Source organism: Panthera tigris, chromosome D2 (genome assembly GCF_018350195.1).
Source record: "Panthera tigris isolate Pti1 chromosome D2, P.tigris_Pti1_mat1.1, whole genome shotgun sequence".
Lineage (NCBI taxonomy): Eukaryota > Metazoa > Chordata > Mammalia > Carnivora > Felidae > Panthera > Panthera tigris.
Window position 1 is genome coordinate 15,225,602 of NC_056670.1, and position 17,189 is coordinate 15,242,790.

The following is a 17,189-nucleotide window of genomic DNA, read 5'->3' on the forward strand; positions in this document are numbered from 1 at the left end:
CATGACCTGAGCTGAAGTCGGACACTTAACCGACTGAGCCACCCAGGCGCCCCTGTTGTCAGTCATTTTTAAGTATTTTCTATGTGTTACCATTTATTTTTAATTTATCGGTATTGGTTTTTTTGATGTTATGTCTGAATGCAAAATTGGTGATGATTGCTGCTATTATTTTGCCATCATTTTATTATTGACTCAATGTAATTGCAATGCATTTTGCATATTAATTCTTAGCATTGTTTAAGACTTCTTTTGAAGTAAGTCATCAACTCTTTTAAGTGTATGTATGCTTGAACATTATATTCGTCTCTTTCGGTCGGCTGCAGGATTCTAATACACATATCTCTTAGACAAAGCTTATGAATTCTGTTGGTCAAATGTTTTATATGCTTTTTTACGTGTCTACTTAAACTATCATTTTCTGAGATGCATGTCCTAAAAGTCTTCCCTTCTGATTGTAGATTTGTAATCTTGTAATTCTGTTCATTTTGATTTTAGGTATTTTGAAACTATTTGGCTAAGTGAATTCATTCCAATTATGTCATCTTCCTGAGAACTGTTCTCTTTTATCATGATGTACTGATCTTTTTCCTTTTTTGAGTGAAAGCCAAATTTGTCTAATATGAATATAGTGAAGCAAGTTTTCTTTTGATTGGGATTTACCTGGTATCTTTATTTTTTCCCACCCTTTTACCTAAAAGGTTCTAAGTCATTTTAATATTTCTTATAAAAGCAAGACTTTTTAATACAGTTGGAGAATCCCTATATTTGAATATTTAATCAGTGATTACTGATATGTTTGTACTATTTTCTGTCCTATTTTTTGTTTCATATGTATGCTTCTTCTTTGTCCCCTCGCCCCTTCTTTCTGGCCTTCCATTGAATGGAATAGACTTTTTTTAAAATTCCTTTTCTCCTCTAGTGTTTTGGAAGTTGAATATTGTGTTTCTGGTCCTTCAATGCAATGAATTGCAATGTGTGGTTCTCAAGTAAGCAGTGTCCCCATCACCTGGGAAGTTATCCTTGGGCTCCACCCTAAACCTACTGAGTCAGAACCTCTGCCCGTGGGAACCAGAATCTTTGTTTTACAGGCTCTCTGGGTGATTCTGACACACAGCAAAGATCGAAAACTTAAGTGGTTTAGTGGTTACTCTTAAATTACTAATAAGCACATGTGATTAGCATATAAAATTAATTAAAATCTCTTCCCTGCTCTCAAACAATCCGAAGATTTGGATTGTTAAAGACACTTTAACTCCAGATTCTCTTCTCATATCTTAAGTACTTATGATATCAGTACTTGACTACACCTTCAAGTGAGTTACTATCTTTATGACTAATTTTACAATTAATTCCAATATTGACATTCTAACATTTTAGCAGTTTCTTTTCTCACCATTATTCTTGTATGTTCTATCTTCCTTCAGGGTTGAATTTTCTTCTTACTGAAGCACATTTTTTTTTCTGCAAAGCTCTATGAGTAATCAATTCTCTCAGTCTTTGTCTGAAAAGGTCTTTGTTTCCACCTCACACTTAAATGACACTGAAGTTTTGTAAAAATTCTAACCCGATAGTTACTCTTAACACCTAAAAACATTATTTCATTTCTTTTGGCATGTATTTTTGCTATTGAGCAGTCTGCTGTTATCCACAATTTTTTGCAGGTAATCTGTAAAAAAGATTTTTCTTTTTGATTTTGATGTTATGCATTTTCACTATCATATGCAATAAGGAGTGGGTTCTCTTCATTTATTCTGTACGGGACTTGATCAGCTTCTTCAATCAAGGACTCATGTTTTCCTCAGTTCTGGAAAATTCTGAGCCATTTGCCCTTCAGATATTTTTCTTGCCCCTTTCTCTTTGCACTGTCTTTCTGAAACTCCAGTTGGACGTATGTTATGTCTTCTTATTCTGTCATGTATGTTTCTTACCTTTCCAATTAAAAAAAAATCTTTTAATCTCTCTGTGCTTTGTCTAGGAAACTTACTCAGGTCTTCCATTTCTCTACTTTCTGTTTTGCTGTAACTAATCTGCTTTTAAACTACCTCCTGGGGCTCTTTATTTTAATGACTTCACTTTCTGCTCCTACAACTGATACTTCTTTCTTTTTCAATTCCACTTGTGCATTATTCATATTATGTAACTCTTTTATTATTGTTTACTTTTATGTTGGCTCTTTGCTCATACATTTAGATTGTTTTACATCAGTGCATTGCATAAAATTCTTGGGGTGCTAATAATTTGGTAGTTTATAATTTTCAGTGTGGACTGATCTTCAGGGACTGATCTTTGTTGTTTTGTCTGTGGGGGGCCCATATCTTCTGGTTGTGGAAGTGTCCCTGAAGACTGTGGGCGCATTTACTTTTGCAAGAAAGTGTTGTCATCCTCCCCTACTTTTTATGTTATAGCCACTTGGTTTGCTATTCCCATGCTTCTGGAATAGTTTAAACTTCAATTCCACTCCCCTGCATTGTGACGGCTAAGGTTTTGGTGTATTGTGGACATTGTGGATGGCAGATTTTTATCTACTGTACACGAGGTAGAAGGCAAGCTTTTTTTGCTATTTCCAAGCACTGATAGGTTGGGTTTTTCCAATTCACTTTTTTTGTGTGTGCATGGCAGCCCTTCAAGTCCATTATAATCCAAGCTCTCAACTCCCAAGGCCCACAGCATCTACCTTTGTATCGTCTTGGGGTCATTCCAGGGTCAGTTCAGACTTATTATTCTCATTTTTAAACTCCCCTTTTGGTTCTGACTGTTGGAGGCTTTCCCTTCTTTTGACTTCAATTATTAATTACATTTTTCCATACAATCTCTTAGATTATTTATATTATTTTTACAGTGGGCTGGTAAGCTTTGTGCATTACCATGCTCCCTGAAGCGCTGTAATATTTTGCTAAACTGTGTGCTATTTAATAAGCTCCCAACACACATTGTAGACAGAGGTACAACTAGTTTCTGACCTTCTGAAATTCAGTTTTGGAATCAGTTATAATGCTGCCTGAATATGTTTATTTGACTTACAAAATTCTAACTCATATAGTCAGCCTTTGTTTGAGACTATTTATGTTTCAAAGGCAATGAGCCTGTATTTAAGTATCATATTTGCTGTTATCAATCTGTTACTCTGTAAAATGGTGTTCCATCTCCCCCCAAAATGTGGTATTCCACATTTGAGGTGTCACTGGCTTTACTTTTTCCATTCCTTCTTGAATACTTTTCTACTCCTCACATCACCACCTGTGCCTCAAAATGTCTGATCATTTTCCCCAATTCTTTTGTTCCCCAGTGCTTTTAATTCCTCAGCTGGGCTCCTACCTGAATTCATCAACTTGCTTGCCTTAAACCTCCAGATGTCTTCCCGTTTCTCTACCTCCTTCCCAAGCACTCAAGAGCCGCTACTCCCTCTGTTTTCTCTCATTCTTTTTTTTTTAATTTTTTTAATGTTTATTTATTTTTGAGAGAGAGAGAGAGTGCTAGCTGGGGAGGAGCAGAGGAGAGGGAGACACAGCATCCAAAGTAAGCTCCAGGCTCCAAGCTGTCAGCACAGAGCCCTACATGGGGCTTGAACTTATGAACCATGAGATCATTACCTGAGCTGAAGTTGAACACTTAACCGTCACCCAGGTGCCCCTATTTTCTCTCATTCTGACCTCAGGACACCTTTAACTCAGCAGCTTGTTTCTGGCACTCCGTTCAGCTTTGCATGTCTGCTCAGAGTCAGGCATTAATAATCACAAGTTGCATATCTTTCTAAGAATGAAACTAGCTGAATCTGACAACAAAATGCAAAAAGAAAAAAGAAAAGAAAAGAAAAAAAGGAAGGAAGGAAGAAAGAAAAGAAAGAAAGAAAGAAAGAAAAGAAAGAAAGAAAGAAAGAAAAGAAAGAAAAAGAAAAGAAAAGAGGTAAGTGATAGAACTAATCTGGGGGATTGAAAGGCTAAGGTTAGGATTAGCAATGGGAAAAAAAATGGTGGCTGGGATTGGGAAGAAAAATTCCACTTCATTCAAATGGAATAGCGTATGTGTAGCTCCCAAAGATAATGCTCAATATCAAAATGTTCAAAAAGTGTGAGTTATTTTGTTGGCAGGGAAGGAGTCCCCTGAAGAAAGATGGCATACATCTTATTTCCGAATGTAGCAGCAAGGAAATGGGTTGGGCCATCTTTCTTTAGTGACTGTTTTTAAGAGAGCTTGTGAATTTATGCAGTTTGGGTTTCCTGTCTATACTGGAGGTAAACCAGCATTGTCTACACCTAATTGAAAAGATATTTCCAAAAAGGGTCATTGGAAGTGAGACTATTTATGGTGTCTTCCTTTGGCAAACAACCAGAATCATGCCGGTGTGATTTGTATTTGCTCTTTTCCTAGTGTTTTCGGTGGAAAAGACCCAAATGATTTTGTTTTCTCTTCTAGTCCTACTTGGGTAACTTGTGAAGTTTATTGTGCTTTAATAGGGCTGAGATTTAAGATCGTGGAAGCAGAACATTAGAAATGGGATAAGCTTCATAAAAACAGAGGCCTTGAGCTGCCCGTGGAGATGTGCTTTTGTAGCTAATCTAAACGGGATTTCTATCTAAAGCTCTTTGTGGCAGTGGTAGGCTATATGTGGCAGTGCTTACTAGAAAGGTGTTAGTGTTGCTCTTTCCCTTGAATCAGTCGTGTCTTGATTGTTTCATGATTTTATACACAATGGCCTAATAGGGTGTAAACTGCCTCTTCATACATGCTTGTCATTAAGGAGCGATAGGTAGGCTTCCTTTTGCACTTAGACACCATCAGCTTCTGAATACCCACAGATTTTCTCATTCTTTCCCTTAATGTCACTCTTGAAGAGGAGGACAAAGTGTAAAGGGAAAATATGAGGTTGGGTCTTTCTAACCTGGACGTACCTCTCCACACGTCTGGAAAGAAAATACAGAAGCCGTGTCCATCCTCTCAGATCTGTGCATTCCAGAAGTGCAGGGAACCCCCAAGCCTGCCTTTGTGTGATCTACTTGCTGCCAGGCTTGTTGGGGGCTATCCTATCTTATTCACTGGGCATGTATACTGAAAGGAACATTCCAGGATGGATCAGAGATCTTTGTCACCATGCACACGGGGAAGAGGTCCCTGATAGGGGCCGTAGCCACATTTGTTGTGTCCACGCTTGTGACCCTGCCCCTTGCCTATCGGCGGGAAAGCCAGGGTAGAGAAGCCGTTCTCCGCTCCTGCACATCAGCCAGGTTTTCCCTCTGCTGTGTTTAAGAAGGGCTCCCAGCCTCCAGGAAACATCGTTAGGTTCTCAGGCAGAGAACCGGGCAGGAACTTTGACCTCCCGATTTCACATGGGCCAGTGACTGAGCACCCATGTGGCCTCTCGGAGTCTGGTTTCCTCCTCCGGAAACTAGGAGGACCTAGACTTGAGAAGTCTCAAGAAGCTTAGTGAGGAAGGGGGGTCCTAGAATTTCCTGATTGTGAGCTAAGTACATCCTCAAGACAAAACATCTGCTTGCCCTAACATTTATTTGTCAAATTCTTATATTGCACTTACAATTGCCAGGTAGTGTTCTAAGCCTTGAACAAAAATGAAGTCATTTAATCGCCAGATGACATTGTAAAGATGCCCACAGCAGATGCCAGCTAGGATTCAAACTCAGGCAGCCTGTCCTCAAGCCTGTGCTCTTAAACATTACACTGTGTTGACGGCTGACCCTTCTACATCGTGTGCTTTTTCTGTTGGGCTTTGCGGAGGAGATTAAATTACTGTGTCGGGGAGGAATCATAGGTATACAAAGAACCGGCATTCAGGGATTCTTGCTTCTTCAATGAGAACAGCAATGTCTATTTTATGAGCTGCATATTGAAAATCTTTCACAGAACTTGTATTTTATTCTTCATGATGTTAATGAAAAACACCGAGGCATAGACACAGGAAAGGAGCAAAGATACCTGGGGCCTCAGCTGCAATTAGAGCGTGAACGTGCGTGTGCCTGATTACTGGTTTTGCTTATATGTAAATACAAGTCGCTGTGCTAAGCAAAAAATAATTGTAATAGATTCATTGAATCATAATGCAGCAAAGTTTCACTCAGAGCTTTAAACTTGCAGATGAGCCTTTCCCTGGGGCTGCCTGTGTGATTGTAGTTGCCATGCCTGACCTACTTATCAGCTTTTCACAAGGTGGCTTCAAAGCCTCCCAGGATATAGTCATACACCGAAAACCCTACAGGAGTAACTTTCTATAACCCCTGATTCATTGTTAGGGTATCTGGGGGGTCACACATCACATGAGATCATCTTGTCCGTGCTTGTAGTTTTCACCTAGGCATGAGTCACTAGGTTAATTCTGAATAACCAGACTAAGAATCCTTGACAACGGAGTAATGAGAGGGTTTCAAATCCAGCGGCATTTTGTCTGATAGAATTTGGTTAGGCATATAGGAGCAAGTTAAGACAAGACAGCCTGGCACTACTCCTCAGGACTTTGGCTTTTGATGTAATCTAGTGTCGGGTGTCCTGTGCTGAGTGTCTGCCTCTTGGTAATTAGCACGTTCCTCCTCTGGTTGGGTTCATGGCAGGGATGAAAGGAAATGATAGCGGCCTTTAAAGAAAACACTCTCTTTTGAAACAGAAATGAGTCAAAGGTTTGAGTCTGTGTTAGAACCTTCTGTCTCACTGTGTACCAGGCATCTATTGACTGGTGGCAAATCAGGTGGTGGGTAGAAGACTACTTTGTGCACCTAAGAGATGCTACCTCAAGCGGACAGCGGAACAAACCGCTGTCCTCCCAACTGTCAGAATGTCTAAGTCACTGTGCCGTCCCATCCAGAGTGGATTCAGGAAGCTTCCACCAACCCCAGGGTCAAAACTAAAGTGGGCTTTATGGACTTGGAAGCCAGCTGCCATCAGCCCTCTGCAGTCGACGCGCGTGAGCAAGCGTAAAGAAAGTGAAAAGTTATCAGCAAAAACCAGACGTCCGAGTTTCTTCCCCAGATTCATATTCCTTTACAGGTATTCATGTGCAAGCCCATCAGCTTTCTCCTCCATCTGTCCTTCTCTCTTTTGCCCTCCCCACTTTCTCTATTTCGTTCCTGCCCCTCTCGCTCTCCCCGCCCCCACTCGGTGGCCCTCCCCCATCCTTCTCTGCACCTCCACTGCATCGTCGCTGGGTCTGTGAACACACCGAGACCAGGGTTTCGGCTCCTCACCGGGTGCCTCTCACCCCTTCAGGACTCCGTGTTTGCTGTGCCTTCGACAGGACTTTTACCCTTGGTTCATCTTCCGCAGACTGTCCGACAGTACTTAAGTCTGCCCGGGAGTTAGTCTCCAGCACCAGGGGGTTTGTGAGAGAACAGTGAGACAAGAGAGGCGGCAGGAAGATTTGGAGAGGACTGTCATGAGCCTCGTCCGTCTTATTCCACTTTCATGGAACAATTCAGAGCAACCTCATCTCTTGGTTCCAAAATCACAAGGTTGGCCTTTTGCTGGAATGCCAAATCATCTTGGTTCTTTGAATCTTTCCTTAATGGCCCTACTTCCCAACCTTGGCCTTCCTTTCATTGTAGTCTTCTGCTCTCCTACGTAACGCCTGTTGAGCCTAATAAAGAATTCTGGCTTTTTCTTCTCTTTTCACATCCTGGCCTTGGTGAATGTATTTTATTATCTCATGTGCTAGCCAGTCTGGGAACAAACGCCATCGTGCCATTTGAAGCCTCCATTATGGACAAAGAGTGTATAGATGTGGAGTTTGGGGGAACATGCTGGTAGGATACTTCCTGCATGTGGAAGCAGCAGAAGTAGAATTCTGCATCTGGGATTCATCAGTTACTTCTTAACACGAAGCAGAGGTTCCCTAGCCAGGCCCCTCCATTCCTGTCCATCCTCGGCACAGCTTCTGAATCTCTGGTCGAAACCTCTGAGCATGTTTCTCCTTTGTGTTCATTCCCAGTCCGCATACGGCAACTTCCCAGTACGCAGTTTGGCTTGTGCTGGCTTGTCAAGTGAATGCAACAGCTTCCATATCCTTTCCCGGCTTTCTAAAGCCCTTTGTACCAGGCAGTTCAGTGGCACGGAACTATTTTCTCCAGCAAGAGCCGCTGGAGAGTTTTAAGTCGAACTTAATACCCTAAAGCTCCAGTGGTGTCAATGATGATAGGTTTTTGTATGACTCTCCTCCACAAGACCCAATAGGAAGGATGGAACACCAAACTGAGTGAGTGTTCCTCCGGGAAAGGCAGAGGCACACACATACACCACACCTGTCGGCTGGAGTAATTACCCTGGAGACGTGAACCACTCAGATCATCTTGTTGCTGTTTTAGAGTTTCCTGAAACAGCTGCCTTGCGTTAAGGACAAAGGAAGGTCAGAGCAAGACAAGGAACGGCAGCCTCGCTGCCCCCTCCTCGCTGTAGGTGACCTTGACTCGGCTCCCACCCTGGTTGTCAACGCTGATGAATCTTTCTCTTCTGCTTACAGCTCGAGGACCTGCTTCACAAGCTACAGTTCGTCATGACATACGTGGCTCCTTGGCAGATGGCTTGGGGTTCTTCATTTCACGTGTTTGCTCAGCTCTTTGCAGTCCCTCGTATCCTTTCTGCTTCTATTTTCACCCGCGAGCTGAGATTCACATTTTACGGATGCAAGCTTTTCATTGAACCCTGGCAATAAAAAGATTTGAGAGTCTTTAAGATTACATTTTAATGGGGACACGGGGAGGCACTTTGGATTCCCCTCAGGCCACTTAGCCTTAAAAGATGTTTCTTAATTTTGAACTCTTCCTGCTTCTTAATGCATTTCCAGGATTACTTTATTTATTTTTTTTATTTTGATTCTTTCATTTCCCACACCCAGATCTGCATTAAGATATCCTGTCTTTTAAATGGAAAGTCACTGCTTAAATAGTTCAGTTAACTTGTGCAAAATTGTGCAAATCGATTTGCTATTATTAAACACTGTGGATAGAGCTGATGTATCTGATATACTGTTATAGGTTATATAACATTATGTTGTGATAGAGTTTGGTAATCACATACCTGAATAATATTCAAAAACTCAGAATTAGATATAAGTAGCGATACCCAAAGTCTCCTAAAGACTAAAAAAAAATAATTTATGATTTTGTTTTGTAGCTGCCCTTAGCCAAGAAGCATAGTTTTATTGTTCGTAGCTTCATTTGGTTTCTTTGTATGTTTTTAATTGTTTCCATAATGATAATTAGTTTTAATGTACTTCAAAATGAATTTGAGATGCTCTGTCTAAAGATTACTTTGACAAGGGGCACCTGGGTGGCTCAGTCGGTTGCGCGTCCCACTTTGGCTCAGGTCATGATCTTGCAGTTCACGAGTTCGAGCCCCGCGTAGGTCTCTGTGCTGACCTGCTCTGAGCCTGCTTTGGATGCTGTGTCTCTCTTTCTCTCCACTCCTCTCCCACTCGCTTTCTGCTTTGCTCTCTCTCTCTCTCAAAAAAAAATGAATAAACATTAAAAAAAATTTTTAATTAAAAAAAAAAGATCACTTTGACACAGATAGCTAAATTGTGTGTGTATGTGGAGAGAGAGAGATTAATAAAAAATACTCTTGACAGAGAACATTAAACAAGAATATCCTTGACTTGGGCCTAAAATCTGCCCTCAAATGTTTTCCTTTCCACCTAGTTTATACTTCCTAGCCTTGTACTTTGCACGATGTGTTTCAGGGATTACTTGTATCAGAATCCAGGAGGGGCTTATTAAATAATGAAATCCCTGAGCCCAGCACATACTTTTCAAATCACATTTCAGGGGGTGGATCCTGGAATGTCCATCTTCAAAAGCCTGACCAGGATTCTTATCCCACTGGCCTGTGTCACCTGCATTTCCGGAGCTTCCTCTCAGATGACATTCGCACAAGGCTCATTAAGACGATTCATAAACAGTCTCTGGGACCTGACCTTCGTGTGCAGGGATGGAAACATAGTTGGGATAATCATTAAGTGATAATATATTCTAGATTTTTAAAAATGCCCTTCTCCAGACTCCTTTGTTCAAAAGCATCTTTTTAAGCATGCCAAGAGCTGGCCTTACAAGGCACATTGTTCTGTGTTCCTATTCTTAGACCTGCATTGATATTTCTGGAGTGTTTCAAGGTTATTTGGTGGAACAAGCTAAGGAAAAAAAATGCAAAAGTGGGAGCTTTTACACCACTTTTTTCCCCCTTTAACTCCAATCATTTGCTGTAATACCAGTAATTTTAGTTTTTCTAAAGAGTCCTTTGAAACAAAGACAGTGAAATGAAAGAGTGAGGTGATTTGATTTCTGAGGCATGCCTACGGCATCCTATCCAGAGTTTAAAGCCTATTTATTAAATAAAAATTGTCAGGCGATGCAAATTTGTGGTTAAGGAGTTGCACTAAGAATTTGAAACTTGAAGTTATGATTCCCAATTTTATCCTAACTCTGGTCTCATGCAGATCTGTAGCATTTCTTGTGCCTATTTATGCCTTGTTAAGGGCATTCTGTGATGCTAATTACTCCTTGTGGTTTCGTCGCTGAATCAAGACCCTTCTGGGAACCATAACTTTCAATTACCTGACCTGTTTGTGTGTTGAGGGTTCACACACAAGCACTTCATATCTGGCACTTAATATCTCCTGGAAGAATAAAAGTAGTGTGAGTATCTACCTCAGATTGCACGGGGTGCGTCTTAAATCTAAGTGCTTTCTTGGTGGGCAGACTTGTTCTCAAAGAAATCGAACATGTTTGAGATGTAGGTTTCATTGGGCATTTGGTAGCTCTGTTTTAGGATGCTCGATTGATCCCCATGCTGAGTTCCTAAAAGTGTCCCTGAGAGTGACATCCGCTTCCTCCCTTCTCCTGAGATGCAGACCTTCCAAGTGATGGCGGAGCCTGACCGCTGCAGTTGTGTGGCAGCTTCAGGACTTTTAGCTCCCCCCGCCCCCCGCCCTTATCCAAGGGCACCTTCCCATCCCTGACCAGTTGTAAAGGTGGATATTTGTTGTTGGGAAGCCAACATCACACTGTTCCAAATACAATGAGATAAATAGCTCAGAAAAGCACATATATATATATATATATATATATATATATATATATATATATATGTATGCCATCAAGACAAGGCTATGAGCAGGGCAACTGAGTGACTCAGTAAGTAGGGCGTCTGACTCTTGATTTGGGCTCAGGTCATGATCTCACTGTTTGTGAGTTCAAGCCCCGCCTCGGGCTCCACTCTGACAGTGTGGAGTCTGCTTGGGATTCTGTCTCCCTCTCTCTCTCTGCCCCCTCCCCTGCTGGCACGCTCTCTCTCCCTCTCTCTCTCTTAAAAATAAACATAAAAAATTAAAATAAAAAAGACAAGACTATGAGGTTCCTAAACAGCAGCCCTGGCTCTTGACTAATTTTGAATTGTTAATTGTTTTATCACCCTATTAAGAAGCTGTGGGTTCAATCCTGGCGCCAAGAAGGGACTAATCTGCTCCATTTTGGAACGGAATTAGCGTTCAGGCCAGCAGGGCACTGTTTAGTAAATTGCTTTTTCCAGTACTAGCATGCTTTCTCCCTTGGTAGCCTCTCTTAGTTTCTGAGCTTGTAACCTCCAGAGACAGAGAAGAATGCTCACCCTTCTCCTACCTATAGAGACTATGCAAGACCATTGTCTTCTAGTAATTAGACCCATCCAGACTATTTCTGTTAAATGTGTGTATTGGGAAGGCTGCTTTCTGTTTGCTATATCCTTTTGAGCTTCAAATGATTTGTTTTTAACTTTAAGGATTGACATAGATGTTTAATTTTTTTAAGTTTATTTCAAGAGAGAGACAGCACAAGTCGGGGAGGGGCAGAGAGAGAGGGAGAGAGAGAGAGAATCCCAAGCAGACTCTAAACTGTCAGTGGGGGGTTCGGACCCACGAACCGTGAGATCATGACCTGAGCTGAAGTCAGACGCTTAACCGACTGAGCCATCCAGGTGCCCAGGTATTAAATGTCCACAGATATAAGCTTTTGATGGAATCACCACCTCTCCCTTGGTAAGAAACAAAGAAAGTTCCACGTGCCTGCTCTCGAAGTCACTGTTTCTTGGCATTGCCTTACCAGCTATGGTCACAGGCTTTCATATTTGCCCCGAGTGTGCTGTATTTCTTTATTGATCTTCCCTAAATAACATATTCACTGCTGCCCTACCTCTGGCCTGTTCAACTTTATTTCCTTCCCCACCACAGTGAACTTGATTTACAGTCTCACACTGCTTTCCTTGCTTCATTTCTGGATAATTGTTTCTGGCATTTAAAAAAAATGGACAACGTAGTCTTGGGGGAAACTCGTAGAGTCGAAAAGAACAGTGCCAGCCTGGCTAGCATTCTACCCAGCCCCAGCTCCACTGGTCTTTGTCGGCTTTTCTTCAAACCCCACCCCCCCCCCACCCCCCAGTGCCCTCTGTCGCCTAAGGGTGTAGACTTAACCCCTTCTGCACTCCTGTCTTCCTTACCTCAGAGAAATCTCCCCGTGACTCTGCCTTCTCACATTTTTTCAGGACCTCTACACCAGGACCTCCGCCATGCAGTTCCCTTTTCTTCCTGTGACAAGGGGCATGGTTAATTTGGTGTGTTTTGTGACCGAGGTGTTTAGCTATTTTCAGCTCTCCAGTGAAGAGGAAGCTGATGGGTGTTAATGCCTATCACGGTAGCTCCATTGTTCAGTAGCTCTCCAATGGAACCTAGGTCAACATAAAAGGAATTGCATTTAATTTGAAGCACAATAGAGACCTTTTGGATACCAAAACAACTCAGCACCGGAATGGATTATTAATGGGGGATATGTCATTTCACTCCCAGAGATGTTGGGAAGTAAATAGCGAGTTGAAAAAAATAAAACGAAGACACACTCCTTCCTGAAGGAAAACTCTGATGCTTAAGTCTATGAAAATGCATGGGGAAGTGTCTGTGACAGAGCGAGGCCATCCTTTTCTGGATTTATTTGTCAGTGGGCGGTAAGGTCCCCTACGGCCCCCGCTCCCCCATCACACGGCTGATGGCACATGAAGGCATTTAGACGCCTGGGTCACTTCTACGTTCTGGCTGGCGATGACATAGCGACTTTCTGTCTGTGCTAGGCGTTTCTTTCTTACTTTGTGCCAGAACCTTTTGAACACAGGTTGAAGAAATAAGACCTTCATTTGTGTAGCGGTGAGAAAACCCCCTTCCAGGTGGGGAGATCAGCCCTGTAGTGGGATGCTCCAAGCCCCCAGCCACAGGGACAAGGGACAAGGAACAGTGTGCCTATGTAAGGCACCACGCTGGCTTCTGCCACCCCCACCACGGGTCCCCTCTGTTGCCCTGCACCGCAGGGACATGTGATTGGCAGCTGGGAGCAGCCTTCCAATGATGGGGAGAGACTGGGAGGGACCAGCCCTTGTGGCACCTTCCTCAGATTTCTAGGGATCAGTGAATTGGTCTTACTCCAAAAAAGACAGCAGTACTAATTTTCATATTAAACAATTATACTTCTGATCACCCAGGATGTGTAAAAGTTGAGTCCCTCCAGTAAATGAGAAATCCATACAGGGTGCAAAATGCTGTGACTTCATGGGCACACAGTTTTAGCTACAAACCAGATGTGACTTGAATTGAGCCATTGGTATTCACCATATCATAAAGAATATGTATATTTTTTTGGATAGTGGGGGAAGATTCCTGGAGAAACAGAGATGCTACCTTCTCTAACAACGCTATTTATTTCTTTTAAAAAGTGGAATTTAATTTTAATTATTTACGAAGCCCCTTAATACCTTAGCAAATGTAGCACAGTGTGTTTCGTGCAGCCAATGATATCCTGGTAAAAAGAAAGTGTTCTCTTCAAACCTTCGATATTAAATCACAGTGAGACCGCTGGGGGTTTTACGAGAATCATTTGGTTTTCATGCTGGTGAAATCAGACCTAGCGGGATACTAGTGAAAGTTTTATATCTCCAACTATGTACATAAGAGAGATCCAGTATATGGCCTCCTTCCTTTCCTTGGCGAGAAAACGGCTTTACTATAAATGAGTTGAAATCTGAAATAATATTTAGACATAGAACACTGAAAAACTTTTTTTTTCTTTTGCCTTAACTCAGAACGCTCAGATTCTGCCATGCTTCTCTTCCAGACGATGGCCACCTCAATCTTTTCTACCCCTCTGAGTCCATTCCTCGGGAGTGTCATTTTCATCACCTCGTACGTTAGGCCAGTGAGATTCTGGGAGAAAAACTACAAGTAAGACCCTGAAGCCGATGCTAACTTGCTTTGCTAGAATGTTGCTTCGGGCCGCTCCCGGGCCTTCCTCCTTGTCAGGGCTCAGGCCTCACGCTTCGCAGGCTGGGGGCTGCACGGGTCCCCGGGGGCTCCCTGAATTCATCACTCAGCACGGGGGCCTTCCGGGCTCTGGACCAAACATGCCCGACGGCAGATTTGCAGCCGGGCGCTAGTCCAGGCTCCACGAGTTGTGAAGGCAAAATGGGTTCTCACGGCCGGGTATTTAGCAATTGCCCCTCGGGAAGGTTGTTGGGGGCGCTGACGTCATCCCCTTTGCCTGGCAGAGGTGGTCCCTGGCTGGCACGTGTGAGTATCCTTCATACGCCCGTCCTGTGCAAGTGTGCACGTGTCACAGCTCAACATTAAGGAGAACAGCAATTTTCTGAGCGCCGTTAAACTCGTAGAAGATGATTTATGTACTTTTTCTTGACTCCTTGGACAGGCCGGTCGTAAATTTCCTCCAGCTGAACAATGATGGAGTGGGGCGGCGGAGTTATTTCTTAAGTGAAAGGGAGTGCTTTTCAAGGGCTCCTGAGGATTTGGGGGCGGGGGCGGGGGGAGTCGGGGTGGCAGAGGAGAAAGCTGGCAAGCCAGCCCATCCCTGCCCTCAGCTGGGGCAGAGGAGGCCGACTTCCATTTCAGAACGCCTTCCCCTAACTTAGAGCAGCACCTTCGCTGATCCCTACAAACCCCAGTCCACCCTCCATAGTGTGTCTCCATTTTGCACGACTCTGGCATTTTACACTGTGCTCTTTGTACCTTAGACAAGACACCAGTGACTTAGGAGGTCTGTGGTTTCTCTTTCTCCCCTTAGACAGTTTCCGCGACCGTAAAATGCACCCCCTTGTGGGACAGGCAGTAGGGTCTGGTGAATAAAACTCAGCCTGGGGCACCGGCCCACCTGGGCACACACCTCACCTCCACCACTTAACGCTGGCCCCCTCCGGCCTCTCTCTCCTCTTCTGTCAAATGGGGGCAAAATGATAGGATCTACTTCACAGACTTGCCGTGAGGAGAAAATGAGTTAATACACATAAAGCACCTAGAACAGGGCCCGGTGGAAAGCAAGTCCCGTGTGAGCCTGCGTTGCTGGGATTCCTCTCTGACGGCTCCGCGTGGACGTCCTTGTCCCCGCCTGGCCCACGCTAACAGGTGTTTACTGTGACTGAGTACAGCACATCCAGCAAGCTCATGTTTGGGGTGCCCTGGGGGAAAGCTAATCGGACCCGAGCCCTCCATGTGGGGCCACGGAGAGGTAGGGAGACCCGTTGGGTGTCCGGCAGGCTCCTCATAGTCTAAGAGAGTTGGGCTGTTCTCAGTACAACAAATACCTGTGTGAAATTTTGCACATAAGCAAGAGTCCTCTTTCGTGTGTGTTTCAGGAGAGATCGTGCCTATTGACAGAACCAGAGGGTAGAAGAAAACGGCCATCACTGGCTTGTCTCTTTTTTTTTTAATTTTTTTAATGTTTCTTTATTTTTGAGAGAGAGACAGACACAGAACACGAGCATGGGAGGGGAGAGAGAGAGGGAGACACAGAATTCGAAGCAGGTTCCAGGCTCTGCGTTGTCAGCACAGAGCCGGACGCGGGGCTCGAACCCACGAACCGCGAGATCAATGCCCTGAGACCAAGTCGGACGCTCAACTGACTGAGCCACCCAGGTGCCCCACTTTAAGTTTCTTTAGGGGAAAACAATTCGGGGTATCTTTTTAGAGCTCTGGAAACCACATTTCTGGAAAGCGCAGACACCTGTAAACAAGAGGGCTGGCAATGTCTGTGCTGTTAACCGCGCAGGAGAGTGCAGGATACTTTCAACCTGATCGTCGGTACAAAAGATCCCTTTTTGTCTCCCATGCTCAGATCAGTTAGGAGCCAGTCTTTCCGGCCTGGAATCTGACGTGAGCAAGACGCATCCCGGTTGAGCTGGGAAGGGTTTTAAGCTCCCTTGGTTAGGAATGGAGAGTCTTTGTGGGAGTGGTTTTATTGCAGGGAAACGTCCTAACAACTGTGCAGAGCAAGGCTTGTGTTTTCTCACCTGCAGGATTCAGTATGGTGCTCGAATTGTCTGCCTATGTGGGTTCCTTAACTGGAGGGGCTTCAGGAGCAGGGTTAACACGTCCTTACTCACTGTCACAAATAATTGATTCTGCTGTGATCCATTCTGTTAGCACTGTTACGGGGGACGGGTCTATCTTTGGTCGGCCTGGTCTTTGGGTGGGGAGGGGTCGTCAGGGTCTGCGGGGTATGTCTAAGGATATCCAGCCTTTACTAGGTCTCTCGGGAGGAGCCAAGTTGGAGACAATGTTCAGACCCGCTGGGGGGAAAAAGTTCCTGATGCAAAATCCAGTCTTGTCCCCTGTGTTAAGCATCAGGCTACAGAGTCCCGGGCCCGGCTGCTTCGAAGATCAGTGATGGAATTCAGGACAGTGAGAGGTGGGTATCAGGAAAGGAAGTGCCAGGAAATCTCATCTGGATCCCTGCAAACGCTCTGGAAAGCTCATTCTGACTATCTTAAACTGTAGGTTTTCATTTCAAATGCTAATGCCTGCTTGTGTTCTTGTTCGAGAGCTTCTACACAGCTGCTTCCTTGCCTTCTTTTCAGTCTGGTACAGAGGGGCGATGGTGACAGGGTCATGGATTATGTTGAATTGTTCACCACATGTCCCCTCACTTTCAAAGGCCGATGACAGACACTCTCCTCTGGAGATTGGGCGGGCCATGCTGCCAGTGGGCATGCACGTGCACCGCCCCCAGCCCGGGGTGTGGCGAGGACAGTCCCCTCTCCTGGCCTTCCTCTCCCTTGCCCCCCACCCTGCTGGCTTTGGTCTCTGCCAGTCTGCAGTGAGCCCAGCACTGTAATGAAACCATTCTAATACCCTAAGGAACCGGTAAGTCTATCACCAGCCACCTGGTAACTAGGGCCAG

The 17,189-nt window shown here is 44.0% G+C and overlaps 1 protein-coding gene across 1 annotated transcript in view; it reads left to right on the forward strand.

The window, feature by feature from the left end:
- Nucleotides 1-17,189, forward strand: part of PCNX2 (pecanex 2) — a 298,842-nt gene that overhangs the window by 198,888 nt on the left and 82,765 nt on the right. Inside the window, exons 22-23 of the mRNA XM_042960259.1 lie at nt 8,456-8,564; nt 14,095-14,224. Of these exons, the coding sequence (XP_042816193.1) occupies nt 8,456-8,564; nt 14,095-14,224 (239 nt within the window). The remainder of the gene's footprint in view (nt 1-8,455; nt 8,565-14,094; nt 14,225-17,189) is intronic.